At 33.9% G+C, this 17,877-nt stretch overlaps 1 protein-coding gene across 1 annotated transcript in view; it reads left to right on the forward strand.

Annotated features, from left to right (window-relative positions):
* The window catches only part of LOC124404487, a 31,121-nt gene extending 13,635 nt beyond the window's left edge, over positions 1-17,486 (forward strand). The window contains exons 4-7 of the mRNA XM_046878648.1: positions 12,041-12,373; positions 15,029-15,261; positions 15,799-16,056; positions 16,321-17,486. Of these exons, the coding sequence (XP_046734604.1) occupies positions 12,041-12,373; positions 15,029-15,261; positions 15,799-16,056; positions 16,321-16,513 (1,017 nt within the window). The 3' untranslated portion in view covers positions 16,514-17,486. The remainder of the gene's footprint in view (positions 1-12,040; positions 12,374-15,028; positions 15,262-15,798; positions 16,057-16,320) is intronic.
* Positions 17,487-17,877: the final 391 nt, after the last annotated feature.

Below are 17,877 nucleotides of genomic sequence, written 5' to 3' on the forward strand. Positions count from 1 at the left end.
TAGATAACTTCTAAAATTCTTGACAGATTGTAATTTCTCGTGTGTATTGAAAGTCGTGTTTATTCTGTCTTCGTTGGTTTGTCGATATTAGATCATCACCATCATCATCAACAACAATAACATCACCTGTTTCCGAAACGTGTCCAAATCCTCGTCCTACACGTTTTCTCTTTTATTTACTGCCGCATTACCTATACATATACTCCAGTCTATAAAAACTTGAGTCTCGGAGGCAAATCGCTTGGATCAGTCGAACACCGCATACAAGTTTTTAATAAAGTCGCGTCTAGGATCGTGGCATGCCTGCAAAGACGAAGTTTTATGTTCTCTTCAATGGCGCAATTATTATTCTACGTAATTTCACCTCGAAATCTATTGCTCTTATGGTTCAGGGACGTCTATCGCTACTCTCGAAAACTACATCGTTTATACATCCATATAGGTATGTATGGACGTGTAACTCCGTCTTTCTCTGACTTCCGCGAGCACACCCATCAACCAGGTCGATAGTAGGTACTGGACGTACGTACAGTCGGGTTAAAGAGTAGATAGATAGAACCATTTTTACCATACGAGGTTGGTGAACCATAAGTACAAATCAGCAAGTACACAGAAAAAGTAAACTTGTTGGAATTAACTTGGTGGATGGTTTATCCATATGGAAAAACGCTTGTCGGGGAAAACTTTCGATGCATTTTTGGTTAAGACATGTAATCTGGAATCGAATGTCATTCCTATAGAATCTACATACTGTAAGCTAAGAGTTTTTCACACCGTAGTCCATCGCTTTTTCCATATTATGTATTACCTATATCGCTGTGTACACATTCCAACACTGTGTTTACACGAAGCGTTCTTCTGGTCACCATAATAATCTGGCCAGGGTGGTGACTATAAGTACACAAGGTATCTCCTAAACACGCTTAATCCTCTGGACTACACCATTTTCCATCGCCACTGTGGGTCACTTATGACCCAGAATTTCTATTCTTCATAAGACTTATTCAGAGCATTTGTTTTTAGAATTTTAGCAGTGAGATAGAATTTGGATTTTGACCAGAGGGTTATCGAAATTGTTGATACATTTTCTCTTCTACATATACTATACAGTTTTATTTATAACTTATACTCGTGGTTAGGTGTTGGGGCAGAGATAAAATTTTTCGATAAACGTAACCATGTACTCGTGTTTATTGTATTTATTGTTTACACAATGTGAAAGTAAACATCGTTACGTCGATAAACTCTCGGCTTAGATATACAGAAACCAAATTTCTTCTTTATCAAGACTCGGAGAATTGCAGTGTAATGGGAATTCCATACCTAGTCGACTAATGTATAACAGTCGTCATTTACAATTTTGGTGAAAAAAAATTTTCTTGCAATTTTTTCGACTCTGAAACGGTACCTTGATTTTTTGAGAATATTTTGGCAATTTTCAAAACGTTTAAACGGTGTTTTAGTTGATGAAAAAAAATTTCAAAGTGCTAAAACAAATAAAAGATAAAATCGGACCGTTATGGGCCTGGTCTTGAAATGTTTGGAATAGAAAACAAAATTTTTGAGAATTTTAAGAATGATCCTTTTTCAAAATCACTCAATATTTATAATTAATTAATCAGTTGATTAAAAAAATCTGAAACAATTCAGGGTAATGTATGAGAATTGGGCCAATTTCAAAAAAATTTTATTTCTTAATAAAATCAAAAATGGTGAAAGTCAGGCGTTTGTTGGGTTTGCGAAAATTAAATGGAAGCTGTTTCTACGATATATTAATCGCAGAGTTGAAAAAATTGTTCAAATCTAGAAGAGGTGAAAACCTGATTGTGATATTCATATACTGTGCATGTATGTACAATGCACATCAGATAGAAAAATATTTGATACTTACGATTAAAAAATAAATTCTTCGGCGATGGAATGAAAACGAGACGATATTTTTTTATGGAATAAATTTGACAAATAACCGAAACTGACTTTTATTCACGTGATTATATCGATGCAGAGTTATATTAGATTGGAATTAAAAAAGGCTGTAAGTGCGATTTTGAAAAAAAAAGGACAAAAAAAATAAAGAAAAGTAATTAAATATTCTCTTTTTTTTTCTTCTTTTTTTTTTTGTTTGTTTAGAAAGTACTTTATACGTTCCAAGGGCAATATTTTCTAAGTTAAAAAAAGATGCCACTTACCGACAAGCCGTTTTTTAATAATTCCCCTCATAGCTCGGTCGGCAAAGAAGAACGCGGCTCTAACGACGCGCGTTTAGTCCGCGGTAATCAACGGACCGTGAGAGGTGACCTCACCGTCGTCTTTCGAGGCCGCAGGTAACAGTACCGTAGAGGAAAAGAGCCACCCACCAACAACTATGGATAAATGATCGCACGGTTATGTCTTCTTTGGATATTTCTTATATTTCTTATATTTCTTATATTTCTTATGCCTTGTTTGTGTACGTTGATACAACGACGAGGCTCGAGTTAGCAGCCAAACGTTCTAATATTCATTCGAATAAGATAATGAAATTCGGAAATGAAAATTTTTAGAAATACTTTTTACTAGCAATAATTTTTTACCTCCATGATAAAATTATTCGAATCACAAGCGTTTTTCCATATATTGACGGGATGACGATGATGATGATGATTGGATTTTGAAAGTTTGTGTAGCTTGTGATTATTACCAACAAATGCGATTTAAGAATATTCTGGATGTATGTACAGTCGGGTCTAAAATTCGTTCGAAAGAAAGCTTGAGAGTAGAAATGGTTAGAAATTATTAGGCTGAAGTTGGTAACGTTAACGAGAGGAAATTTTGAGGGGAATAATTACTAGTTTACAAGATTATGGGGAATTTGAAATAGTCGGAGTTTTATAAAATTTTTGAATACGTTTTGCTGAATTATGATTTACCGAGTTTTAGATGATCCGGAAAGTGTGAAATTACGATTTTATGAAACGTTAATCGTTACAATGAAGTTATTAAATATTTAAACCGACACGAAGCTACGAATCAGGTTAAATCCATAAATCTTAAGAGTCCTTGTAATCCCGCTACGCAAAATGTTGAAACACCAAATTTTAACTCATGCATGTAAAGACCTTGTTACGTATCGTAATAACTTCGGAGAGATCGGCTTATATTCTATACTATTTTCTCACCAAACAATCTTCGTGCTAAGAGATTCTCGTCTGATTTTATTTGGAATGAAATTTCAAATCTATATATATATATACATATAATCAAGATGGTTACTAATAATAATTAACTTAAAAATAATCGAACAAGACTTGATTGAATCGGTATAAATTAATCGTATTCTTTCGAAACGTCGCATTTGAAACCAAAAGTTTACTCAGTAAATAAAACAATGATAATAATTCATACTCTAATCGCATAAATTAATATTATATTGCATATCGTTCACGAGAGTAAAAACCAAAAACCGATTGTGAGGAAAAATAATCGATTTAATTAGATATCGATTGTTCTCGATCATTAATCTTGATCCACATGCAGCTCCGACAGAGAAACGAACACGTACGCTTGACGTTATGCGGCAGGAGAAAGAGAGGAGTAATGACTTTGGAATTTTCATTACAAAATTCCACGGTGCGAGACTCGGTTCCTTTCGTTCTCAGTTTCATTATTATAAACATATGTGTACGTGTAACAACGTATGCCAAACTGCACGTATGTATGTAGAAACGCGCAATGACGATGCCCTTCGAATATTAATTACAGAACAATAAACGGCGAAGGCTTATTGTTAATCGATTTATATTCAAACTCTGATGATGCAGGATCTGCATTAGATTATTCGTGCGAGTGACCGATTCGAAAACCGAAACGGTGAAACAGAGTGTGAATCTTTCTGTTAATTTTTTTTCTTCTTTCTGTTTTTGTTTTTTCTTTATTCAATTCAAATCTCATTATCTCCACTCGTTTTCACTTACGTGTTTTCTCTAATTTAAATCGATTCACGCATCGAGTTTTACCGGCCATCCGGAAGTTGGGTTCAATTCAAATTGTATTAGAGATGATTACAGAGCGTAGGTATATACGTCAGAATTATTCATCGACGAAATCATCGTGATTCTATTTTAATCTACTCTTTGATTAATTACAGTATTTGACGGGGATCCGGATACGGAACTTTTTTGTGTGCAAACCATTTAGAAAAGAATCAAATTTTTATTAGCCTTATTCGATTTCTCATACGATTCCACGTATCGATATAATTAATGTATATATTAATAATCGCTTCTTATACCATTAATTCAGATTTTTTTAATACACGATTCATTGTTTCGTTCGGACAAAATACGATTTTCATATATCGTTTTTTAATAAATTATATATCTGGAAAAATCTCGGCCTGCAGGCAAAATGAATGAAAATGAAAAAAAAAAAAACCTACATTAAATTATTATCTAGCTTTCTCGAGTTAAAGTAATAATAAATTCAAATTCAGAAAATTATTTTACTTTGACGAGTTTAGAGTTTTAATTAAGCAAAACTTGAAACGTTTCGCGTTATACTGAGATGTGAAATTACTCGAGTAAATAACTTCCAAATAATTCATATTTAATCAAAAGTTTAGATGATTAATTTTATCTCTTGTTATTTAAACAATTTCAAGGGGACCACTTTGCTCCCAAATTTTTTGAGATGTGAAATTTTTTTTAAGGGGCCCACTTTGGTCCACCCTTCCCTACGTAATTTGGTGGGATGTAATAAAACGTGACCAACGTTGATACTCGAATACTTGTCGGCCGCTTTCTCGGCATATTAACGACATGATACATTACGTTTAACAGACTTTGACCCCGCGACCCATAAACAAAGCGTGCACTTACCAAATTCCTCGCCTGCAGCACGCGGTAGAAATAAATAAAATAATATAATACGGTGTATTCCATGCCAACTCTGTAAACAATTGACCGTGACATTTTTTTATTTATTTATTTATTTTTTTTAATTTATTTCAAAAAGCGGTTTCAAATTTTTTTAGAAAAATTTTCAAATTTTTTTCCAATCCCTCGTATTTATCCTGTGACTGCTTTTTAAACCCATCACTGAAACGGTGAAATTGATTTTTGTGAAACAAGAAAAAAAAATAACGTTTTCACGTTTCTTTTTTCTATTTTATTAATTTATTTATTATTTTTTTTTTTTTCAATCAGTCGGAAAGCAAAATGTTTTTCTTTTCTACCTTGTTTTGGTTAACAACCGTTTACTGACTTGACGTGGAATGCCTCATACATATTACTATTTGTAATATAATATCGATCTCGAGTTATCGACCTCGCGATTATTGACATGATTGAAAATAATTTCATAACGAATTGTAATTAATTAATTTTTTTAATTATTGCTGAACGCGTAGGTATAATAAAAATTGAACACTCGGTGTAATGTTTATACTGCACGCGATAGTTATACTCATTTCTTAAAACGTTTATACATGTATTTACAATATCTGTGTGTGTCTGTGTGTAATTGTGTATGTAATAAGCTTCGTGCATGTAATAAATATTATTCATGCACGTAGTGAACACTTTTTAAAGTATAATTTACGGTCTACGTCTTATACTGTATAATGTATCACATTATATTACATCTCAAGGAGGCAGCCTGCAGCAGATCAACGTAACTTTATTATAATCTGCATACTCGTGTGATAAACGAGTTTACCACGCTTGTATACATTGTGTTGTATATAGGTATATATACCTACAGGGTGGCCACACACCTGGAAAATCTGGAAAACCTGGAAATGTCAGAGAATTTAAAAAAAAGTCATGAAAAATCTGGAATTGTCAGGGAATTTTTAATTTACCAGTGGAAGAAACTGATAATTTCATTTTTCTATCGTGGGAATTAGATGTGATTTTTCGTGATAATAATAAGTTTCCTTTTTTTCATCGAGAAAAAAAATTGGCTCAAGCTGACTACTTTTTTTTTTTTTTTTACCTTATATTTTTCACGAATTCGAATTGAATTTTAAACGAATATAGAGTTAGTAAGATGATAACGATTTAGGTTTTAGTCACTTAATAAAACAGGGAAAATATCAGAGAAAATTAAATTCCCCAAAAATTTTTTGACCACCCTGTATATATAATATATCAACGAACCGTAACGTACGGGGTGCAGGTAAAAAACTATAGAAATGCCGATCGATAGATCAGGACCAGATTGTCAAATTTTCAAAAACATTATACTCTTTCTAGATTTTTAAATCGTTTCAATTGAATTTTCTCTACTTTAAGAATTCGATATTCTGACTCTTCGATAATACAATCTTCCCATCTTTCTATATTTTTACCCCGACCCATAAACACATAGAAGAACCTGAGTATCGCGCTGCACTTTCCAAACAGTTTTTACAGACACAGACTGCAGACGTGCGGTTGAAACCGCGTTTGCTGCACTACGAACCTGCCGGCTCCGCAAAGTATCGAATTACTTCCGCTTGACAACTTTGCTTTCTACCTTTCCTGCCACAGCAGCAACAGCAACAGCAGCAGCAGTAGTGGTCATAGTTTTTCTTATATCGATGAAAAATAAGTAAAGAATCTGCACCAGGGTAACAAAATTTAAAGAAAACAGCAGCGTCATTCTGCAGTCATGCCTTGTATATTGTAATGCCTACACTTAACCCTTTAAGTCATATAGTGACGTGTATTCTTTCCACCCATTTCATATACATTTTATGTATATTCAGAGAAGTTCGATAATATATTTCTTCGCGATTTTTTCCTATTTCTGATAGTATACTAATAGATTTTCAATAATCGAGAGTAATTATTGCGATATAATGGAAATTAGCATTGTTGGAAAGAAATTGATTGAAAAAAAAATTGTCAAAATTGAAGGAATAATTCATTTCTGAGAAACTTGTACAGAAATTATTATAAGTTTTTTGGATCTCTGATTACGAGGCTGAACTCGTATTTTAAAAATTCAACATCGTGGATGAAAATTCCGAATTCGATAGTATCCGGAGAAAAAATTACGTCCAGAAATCAGATTTTCAAAATTCAGTATAACCAATCGAATCAGCGACTCCGAAAACACCTGCATAGATTTTTTGTTCTCCGGATTCGATCAAGTTTGAAATCGATTTTTTATTTTTATTATTATTTTTACCCGTCGAAATATTTTTCTATAATCTTTTCCTTCTTTCTTTCTTTCTTTCATTATTTTTCTCATGTACGATGACAATTTTTCGTTCGTTATTCTTACAACGAGAAATTTTGCTGCACCATGCATCTGCAGGATCAGATCTCGTCAAAATTGCGTCGCGTGATTTGTCACACATGGCGTGAAGAACCGGTATTTCGAGTTACTTGGAATGAAGAAATACACGCTCGATGTGTATGTGTCTGTGTCTGTGTGTGTGTCATGAAAATACATTTTACATTTCTAGGTACGTACCTACATGACTACATACGTAACGTACCTCTGCAACATATTGCCGGTGTAACGTGAATTAACCGTGTGACGCATGGCGATTCGAGATCTCTTGCGCTTTCGAAGAAACTGGGTCGATTTAAAAGGATCTATATGTCGAAAAATTGACATCATATACGTCCGTATATCTGATGATGATCCATGATTATCCGTTATCGCAACGTCTTTGAATTCTTCACAGTTTTAATTCTATACATATACTTTTAAGATTGAAGGTTTTTCTTGGTGAAAATGATTTTTACTATTTTCTATACATAACTTTTTATGGAAATTTAAACGTTACGTAAAAAAAATTTTTTTTCACATACAATAGTTTTCGGCCAAAATTCCAAGTATGCATATAGTTTCTTATACAAAACTTTTAGATTTTCATGAATATTTCTATTTTTTTTTTCAGCTGAAAAAAAATCTACAAGATGCTAAAAAAAATTTTTTTTTTTTTTTTCTCTTTTCATGAAATAATACGAAATGTTACAATTTCTGTAGAAAATTCTTAGTAATAGAAATTTTCATCAGATTTACACATCGCTGACGATATTTCAATCAGCAAAGTCGAGTTTTTATATATATATATATATATAGCTGCGATGTTAAAGTTTTGCGTTTGAAGTTTTAAAACAACTAACTGGTTTTGTTGAATTCTTCAGTTCGTCGTTGTCGTTTTTATACTTCGTTTTTTTTTTCTCTCTCATTCAAACGACACTGTGCAGCGTAACGCGAGTAGAAAGGAATTAGGAATAAGAAAAATATTTATCGACATATTTTTGGCTGAAGAATATCGTTGACAAATTATTTTACCGGAGGTAAAAATATTTCTTAATTAACAAGTCGAATCGAGTGCTGTACCGTTATAAAAGTTGAAAAAAAAAACAACAACAAACTACACCGTGCACTGCATAAATGTGCAAATTTACTTTGCTGCTCCGAGTTTCCGAAGTGAGAACGTTGCGTTGCAGTTTTTCGCAATTCGTAAAAAAAAAAATGTGCAGACGATCGTAATACGATATATATCGACGAATCAGCGAGCAGACGGTGTAGCTATTTTTTTTTTTTTTTTCAAATGCAAGATTGTTCACCAAAGTTGATTTTCATTCAAAATTATCGTTTTTTCGCTGTTATCTCCGGAATGATCGACTTTATTGAAAAAATGTAAAGGAAAATTTTGTGGGAAATTTAATTTCCTACAAAAAGATCCGCCACACCTAAATGCTCGGATTAATATTTCTTGAGATATAGAACTTTAACTAATTACTTGTCGTATATGGATAATTTTTTCACACCCATGGGAAAGTACACAATATTAATAATACTAACGGCTATAACTTTGAAGGAATTTTTTCTTCGACATATTCAATACTTGACTGTTTTTTTTTTTTCTTTCTTCAGTCCCCACCTAAAATTTATATATATATATATACATAAATATCATACATATATCATATATCATGAATTTCAAGTAAATTAATCAATCAATCGCGAATGATCACAGCAAAGTGCAATTTTCTATATAATAAATCAATAAATCAGTATCTGAAACGTGACTGAATATTACATAATTGAAATTCCAGTTCCATTATCATAAAGTGCATGTAGTACAGTAAATTTTTAAATGCATTGCAGTAAAATCTTCGTTCGTCGTATAAAATATTATGTACTTATTATAACCACAGAGAAAATATAACTGTATATATATATATATATATGGGGCATTCCAAGTGAAATCGAGGAGTCATTTATCTTTTGATATTTTTTATTGAAGAAAAAAGAAAGATTTTTCTCATTCATTTTGAAAAATATGCAAAATATTCAAATTTTTACCAAAAAATGTTTGTTTTTTTTTCAATTTATTTATTCATTTTATTTTTTTTTCATTTTGGAAACTAAACTAAAAAAAAAAAAACGTAAAAAAATATGAGGCAACCGCATCCCACTTTCTAATTATGATAGAAATTACTCGTATTTGACCCAGAATCTGTGGAAAAAAATTGCTGAATTTTAAGAATGACGGTTTTTTTTAGTTATCCTTTTTTTTCTTGAAGTGGAATCAATGCGAAAAAAAAAGTTATGCAAGGATCTGATGACAGGAGGCAAATGACTCCTCGATTTCATTTGGAATGCCCCATATGTATATATAACATTTCTATGTTAATATGATAAATGTAGTAAATATTATATATATATATGCATGCCCGTGTTATCGTCACGACTTAAACGAATCGAGGATTCTAACCGCTTCTGCACCGTAATTACATGCTTTAATTACGATAATTATCGCCTCGGCGTTCTAGATCCGTACGTTGTTCTTTCGATCAATGAACCAGTTATACACTGTATTGTATATAGGTGTATGTATATGTATGTATATATATATGTATATATACATGTATATGCGTCCAGACACGCGGTTTGCTGGGAAATCTTATCTTGCGTCAACAGACTATTCGCTAAACTCGACTTGCAAGTTTGGTTAAGAAAAACAATTTTTATCTTCCTTCTTCTTCTTCTTCTTCTTCTTCTTCTTCTTCTTCTTTTCTCACCCCACAATCACTCGTTGGAAAATCTTCACGATCAATTAGACGATCCGACCAATTATTGCTCGTACAAATTCAAGTTTCATCGAATATCCCCGAACCCACGTGGACAAAAATATATATATATATACATATATGGTGTGCAGACGAATGAAACGATTTTTTTTTTATTGATTCAAGTGCAATAGCCAAAGAACTTTTTGAAATGAACTAAAACTAAAAAGAAACTACAAACAATATATTTCGCCGTGGTTCATAAATTCAAATGAAAAAAACAATGTGAAAAAAAAAAAAAAAAAAAAAAAAATTTCTACACGTATACGAATGTACGTATGTTAATACGTGGGAAATTGTAGAATTTTTAATGCGCAAGCGAAATATATTCGATCGCGAATTATTTTTCAGGTTTGATTGATTGTAAATCGGTACACGTAATGCTGATATATATAGGTATTTATGTATGTATCTATATACGTATGATGGGAGGAACAAGGCGGGAGAGAATGCTCCAAGAATTATACATTAGAACTCACGGGTATATATCGATATATGTATACATACAGGTGTACTATATATGTATATGTATGTATACGGACGAGTATATAGACGAATTGCAATCGTACGTATACCTGCTACTTCATCTGCGGTACTTTGAACTCTGCCTACAGCTAAAGTTGTTGGCGACACACCAGTTTTGCGGGAGTAGTAAGCTCTCGATCCGGATCTCACGCGATTTAAAAATGGGTCAAGATGCGGTATTTTGCACTCAAGACTGAATAAAATACCTCCGTTTGTCCTCCTCCTCCTCCTCCTCCTCATCCTCATCCTCATCATCCATTCCGCGTAGCGATCGACTCGCCATCAACAAATATATCCTCAATTCTTATTTGAACAGGTATCGGCGGCTGCTATTTTATACCTGCAGGTATACTGCACGGAATTTATTTATCTTTTCGTTTGGTTTTTTTTTTTTTTTTTTGTTTTTTTTTCTTGTTGTTATTTTTTATTTTTCTTCAAACTTACAGGATATGAACTGGTTCCCTTGAAATTTGCATTCCATATAATTTATCATGTTATATCTACTTTCGAATAAGTTTATATACCGAAGGCGAGAATAAGTCCGAGGGTGTGGATTAATTATTATTGATTGCCAAAGGTGATCTGATTTTGAGATTCCACCTCCTTCGATCTACTTCTTATACGTACCTATTATTATAACTACTTTCTGTAAATTTGTTCATTTTCTTTGTTTATTATTTTTTTTTTTTTTTTTATAATACATAATGACAATTAGTTTGAACAGAATTATTGATTAAATGTAGTCGGACGATCCGCTCTATTGTATATAATAATTTTTTCCCTATAGTCCTCAATTTTCTCTTCCTGTTCCTGTTCCTGTTTCTGTTACTCAGCATGTCTTTACGCCAATTGTGATTATTGATAATTATTAATTATTTAGTTTATATCGTGAAAGAATTACCGCCGGTATCGTGACCCGGATAAATTATCTCGAGACTTTTATTATGACCTCTTCGCCTGCAAAGCGTCGGAGTTGTTTCTCACGTTCTCTTCTAAGGAGAATATATATATGGTATAAGTGGATAAAGAAATTAAAACTGTCTGCTAAAATCTATATACGTATAGTATAACACGAAGGATTTCTGCCAACGTTTTGTATCCTTTTTTTTTAATTAGTATTAGGTAAAAAAAAAAAAAACAATTAAAAAAAGGGGTCATGAAAATTTCATGGAATTTTTTTCAAAAAAATTTGTAGCACCCTGGCTTTTCTATAATATTCCGATTCGCGTTGTGCGAATATCAAACGTTCCACGTTTAAACCGATTCACTCGGTCTGATTAGATTTTTTTTTTTTTTTTGTATATTACTGTTAACGAGATAAATGGTTAAACAATCGAAGTGCCATGCACTGAATTCTATCCATAACGAAAGTTCTTGCATTTCTCAAGGTAGCTGATATTCTTCCACTTTTATTCTCGCCTTATACACGAACCTTCGCTTCTTTCATTTTTCAGGCTGAAAAGGACAAACTAGAGGCCCGACGAATCGCTCTGGAGAAAAGGCTCGAAGGATGCGAATCGGAGCTGCGCGAAAAGGAGGAAGAACTCTTCCTTCAGCTGGAGCGGAGCCTTCGCCTCGACGACGAGGTCGAACGCATCCGGAGCGACCGGGACGCCTGCGTCGCGGCGCGTGACCGACTCGAGGAAGAACGAGCTGCGGCGCTGCGCCAACTCAAGATCCAAGCCTCTCAGAGCGAGGCGACGAGGCGAACCCTCGAAAGAGCTCGCCAGGATGTCATAAAGCAGGCCACCGTCATCCGGGCGGAGCGCGACGCCCTCGAACTCGAGGCAAGATCATACGAATAGGAAATAACTCGAAAAACACCAAAAAAGCACCCAAAAATCACCTCGAATTTTTAGAAACTGGCCCAGGGTAGCCACTGGTCCCAGGAATTCCGGGAAACCTGGAAATGTCATGGAATTCCTGAGATTATCGAATAGTCAGGGTTTTTACGAAAAGTCGTGGAATCAATTACTACGTTTAAAAAAAAAAAAAAAAGACCCAAGTGACAGTTCGTACTTTCATGAAAAAAAATAAAAAAAAAAAACATTAAGAAAAAAATTATATGGAAAATACGTATAATGTATATTTTTTCAATTTTATATTATAACCAATTTATACGGATTAGTGAGGGAAAATTATAAGATTTTTATGCGGAAAAGCTGGAAAAGTTAGGACATTTCGTGTCGGAAATTTAGTGGTCACCCTGATTATACCACAATTCTAGGGGATTTTTCTAATTCCTAGGGGAAATACAGAATTCCGAACAGATTCTGCATTAGCTTCAGCCGCTATCTTGAATTTGTCGTTCAAATGGATAATTACCGATTGTAGATATAAATGAAAATTTTATCAACAAAGTTGTAGGGAATTATATTTCTTACAGGATTAGAATACGATCGTTTTTAGTCTGAAGTTGAAAGTGACCGAGTTATTTGACGAAAACAAATTTCATCATAAATTCAAGATGGCGGTCGTAACGAAGGTAGAATCTGGTCACAATTCTAGAGTTTTAGTACCAATAACACCCTTAGTCTTCCTAATGATTAGAAAAAGAAATTAGCGGTATTGAATAATTGCAATATCGAGTGGACATTTCGACTGGATTATACCTACTTTCTTCGTCTCTTCCATTCTGTCGAGAAATCCCCCGAAACTTGCTTATTTACGCAAGACGTGTTATATTTACGACCAGACACGACGAAAGAAGTGGTTCTTCCTTCTTTTTTTTCTACTTTCTTCAAGAAATTATGCCGTTTGATTCGACAGCGACGAAAAAGTGATTAAAACAAAGAATTTGGGTTATTGAGTGAAATAATTACGTATACATTTTAATCGACGGAACATTATTTTCACCGTATTTTGTAAATTAGAACATTTCTATTTTCTTGTATTTCGAATTCACAAGGACGTGAAAATCTGTTTTATAAAATTTTCGAAATCTCTAAACTGGGAATATAAATAAGCTTTAAATGTAAAGAAGTAGCATATCTATAGGCATACGAGATAGATAATCGAAATTTCGAATTATGGTTAGAATTGTGACGGTTTTAACATTCATGTATCGTTGTGTCTTCTTATATATTCTTATCAATTCTGACAATTCTACATTTTGACCTCGTTATACTTCGACTTTCCACGTTTTAAAAAATTAATATTGCGATCCGCTATTTTCTAATCTTCCTACATTTTCGCCCTCCACCATATTCTTGCTAACGATCGCATTTCTTTTTCCAATTTACTATTTATCTACAAATTTTCAACGATTCTGGAAATTCTTAAAGCTGACATCATAGACATATACAGTATGCGTAAGATTCGATGAGCGACAAAATTCCTCAGAGCAATTTTTCCTGATGACATATTCTTGCCCTTGTTCGTCTACTTCTAATTTTTTTTTTTCCCTCGTTATCGTACTTATAATCAACAGGCATACCTTGATCTTTCGCAAAATTTCGAAACCTTGAAAACTTGTTTTCAATTCATCCATCCACGTTTAAATTTCCAAAGAGCCTATAGGAACAGATGTAAGACGATCGTAAATCTTGCTATTCTTGTTATTGAACTTGAGAAATCTCTGCCTGATTTCTGCGAAACCTAAACTTAACTCATCGGTATACACGTGTATCCAATGCCTTGCTTTTTTTCTACGCTTTCTTCCAAATTTTTCTTACTTTTTTTCTCTTCGTTTATGGTAACGCGAAAAAATCAAACTTTCTGCGTAAACAGACTTGGCGAGGCGTTAGTGTTACGACAATAATAATCTCCACACACACACACACACACACACACACACACACACACACACACACACACACACACACACACACACACACACACACCGTGTTCCAACCGTAGTTGAATTAGGTCTCATTTGCTTGTTGTCCGTTATCTCGTCGTTCTTGACGAGGCAACTTTCCAAGTAGAAGAAGAAGCGGCGTGAAAAATCGACGAGAGACCGAAAGGTTTTTTTCTTCTCTCTTATTATCACTATTATTTCTACTCTGTTTTTTCAACCTCTTGCTATTCTTTCACCGTAGAGAAATCAGCCAAATAAATATATGTACACATAGTTTATAATAAAAACTTCTCACTATAAGTGTAATAAAATATATATGTAATTGAATTCGGGATATCGTTTTTTCAAATATTCCAAACAATCGATTCTTGCAACAATTTTTTGTCAAGTAGTAGGTATTCGGTAAAAATTGTGCATCGAAAGGTGTGATTGAAGAAAAAAAAAATAACTGTTTCCTTTAATTACAACCGGTAGATTGAAATAATTTATTACTCCAAGTGGTAAAAAAAATTAAACTAAATCCGTGTTTGAAGTATCTAGTAAAAAGAAAACGCGTGCAAATGTTGGTTTTTTTTTTTTTTTATATATATATAATAATTTTTACCTGTACTCTTTATCTATATTGTGATTTTCTTTTACACAGAATGAAATACTGAAGGAAAGGTTGAGGGCCGAGCAAGGAGAATTGGGCGCTGAACGTCGTCGTCGCGAGGAAGGCGTCGCGGCGCTGAGCCATGAAGCAGCGACTCTACGGCATGCTGCTCGTCATCTAAGAGCCGCAGCTTTACACGCGACGGCTTGTCGGCGTCGGCGTCGTTGTTCGGTATGCGTTTATGCAAAACGCACTTTTGGCGACGTCGAAGACTTTCGCGACGAGTAAGTACACCTTTAATGTCTCACATTTATTTTCCCTTTCAAATCGATATTTGATTTATCAACTCACATTTCGTCAAATATTCAATTCCATTACTTCTACAGCTTGGTAAACAAAGAAAAGAATAGAAAAAGAAAAAAAGAAACTAACGTGGTCAGTCGGTAATATTAATAATGAAAATCACACTGCTCTTACTTATTGTTATAGTTAAGATGTCGACTCAAATTAAATTAGTCGTCTACGAACTTAGGTGATTAGCTGTGACCCGCATCGTAGGTACTTTTGTCTCGCTAACAGTAACTAAAAGTACTTACAGCTCTGTCGATTGCTAATTTCTTGTTAGCAGGGACACTCAGCACAGGCAAGTATAAGCATAGCAGAGGTTGATGAACTTTCAGCCTGATTGCAGGCCCTAAATTGATGATAGAAATTCAGTTTAAGTGCCGTGGCGACGCCTGTGGTCAAAGAACCGAACAGTCATGCTTGGATATTTTAGTATCGTATATGTGTTCAATTTTTTTTATCTTATTTTGTTACAGTGGGAAACTCTTCAGGTGCCTTCAAGCCCCCCTACAGGATTTACGCACGTGGTTACGGCCCAGTGCAACTGTAACCAATGCCGCGCTTCCTCCATTGAGAACCAGCTCACCAATGGACCGAGGAATCAGTTTCATTGACGATTCGAGCAGCATCTCGGAGGATGAAGTGTACCCCAATACTCCAGTTGCTGACGTTTCGCTGTCCTCGACTAATTCAAGCGCGCCGCAAACTGCCAGGGCATTCTCCTCCGACTCTGGGTAATTGTCAACCTCATTTTATGCATTGATTACTCTATTGTTCTAAAACTGTATCTAAATAGCGCACTAAGCTATTAATAGCGCAATAGAATTACTCAGCGTAGTGCAAAGATCAATTCTCGATTATTGAATAGCGTTTTCAAATAGCTTGGCGTGTATCGACTGGTTTTATGTATTTGTTTTACTCAAGACCCCAGCCAAGAAGGGAATTCCTGATGGGAAATCATTCAACATCTAAATTACCGATGTCATTCTTTTTTGCAGATTTTCGTCGGAAACGGGTGATCGTAGATCGCGCTCCTATGAAGGTGGCAACAACAGCCGAAAGATCAGTGAATCTTCGAGCAACGAACCCGAAGGTCCAAGAAATAGTGGAGGGTTTAATCGTTCTCGATGGACATCCTCTTTTCGCAAACTACTAGGGCGCAAGTCAAAGGCCAAACCTACTGCCGATTAATCCTCCTAAGTGACCTTTATATAATGAATAAATTATCCTATGTACACATACGATGTACGTATGATATGTTATAAAAGGCCTGTGCAAATTTTATGACGGTGCATTTAGTATAGTGCCGTTATTTGTTGCAAGAGTTAAAATGTTGCGTGGTGCAATTATTATATGTATTTGGCTATATAAACTTTGTTAAGATTTGAGAATGAAACGTTTTGCTCGGGCCCGGATTCAAGTAGGAGTTAGAGCGTTGAATTCTAGTAAAAGTGTATTAGGCAAGATTGAATTCAATTTCTATATTAGAAGAATTAGATTATACTAATTTTTTGAAGAACATGAAATATAAACTATCACCTTTTGGGTAAATGTTAAAATGTTGATATGCGGTGATAAGAGAAACGAATTTTTGTTTGTGATTATGTCGTTCAAATAAATTTATAGACTGGAACCATTTCGAACCAGACGCTTCCCTCGTCGACCGGACCACTCTTCTATCTCCACATTAATGATTTTTATGTGGAACGCATGTACATCTTCAAAACTACCGAGTTGTTCCGATATTTTGAGATTTACTGCAATTTCGCCTGGATACAGGATCGTGGCAATTTTATAAGAATCAAAGACTATGGTGCAACAAAGTCTCCGGTTGACGTACAAAATTTCGTAAATAAATGATATTTAGATTAAGTAGGTCAATAAATTTGAAGCAATAACCAGTAAGGGTTGCAAGAACACCAAGATATATTCTGAAATGTGCCCAGGTATTGTACTTACATTTTTTGTTCTCTTTACTTTTGAAAATCATCTTGCCATTTAATTGTCGTTAAGGAAAATATAATTGAACATTTCATACATCACTCTTCTCCTAATTTTTAGGTATATACATAAACCAATTGCCAATGGAATTATTAGCATATGTCAATACAATTAATTCGTAAGTTGCGCGCAGGGTGTGGTTCCTATTTCAACTATATTTATCGAAAAGAAAAAAATTTATTTTCTGATGTAATGATATCAAAATAATTTCTTTTAATGTTACACATTTAAGCCCTATGTGAATTGATAAGTTTACATGAAGAAAGTATACAGCTATGCGTAATATTTATCTTTAACATAGCAGAATCAATTTTATGGTTGCACAAGAAATTTTTTTTTCAAAGTTTTACTTATATTACAGATGATTGACCATTCGTTTATTTGATATTTGACAATACTCAGCGCGACCAATTTAAATGTAAGTTACACGTCTCGACTTTATGTGTTCCAAGCATACTTGCATTCGAATGCTTATAATTTATAGATTTTCATTGACAGTCAATATAATGTCGTACGAACATGAAATATTTTACTTGGCGGATAATAATTAACTT

The sequence above is a fragment of the Diprion similis genome, chromosome 3 (genome assembly GCF_021155765.1).
Source record: "Diprion similis isolate iyDipSimi1 chromosome 3, iyDipSimi1.1, whole genome shotgun sequence".
Classification (NCBI taxonomy): Eukaryota; Metazoa; Arthropoda; class Insecta; order Hymenoptera; family Diprionidae; genus Diprion; species Diprion similis.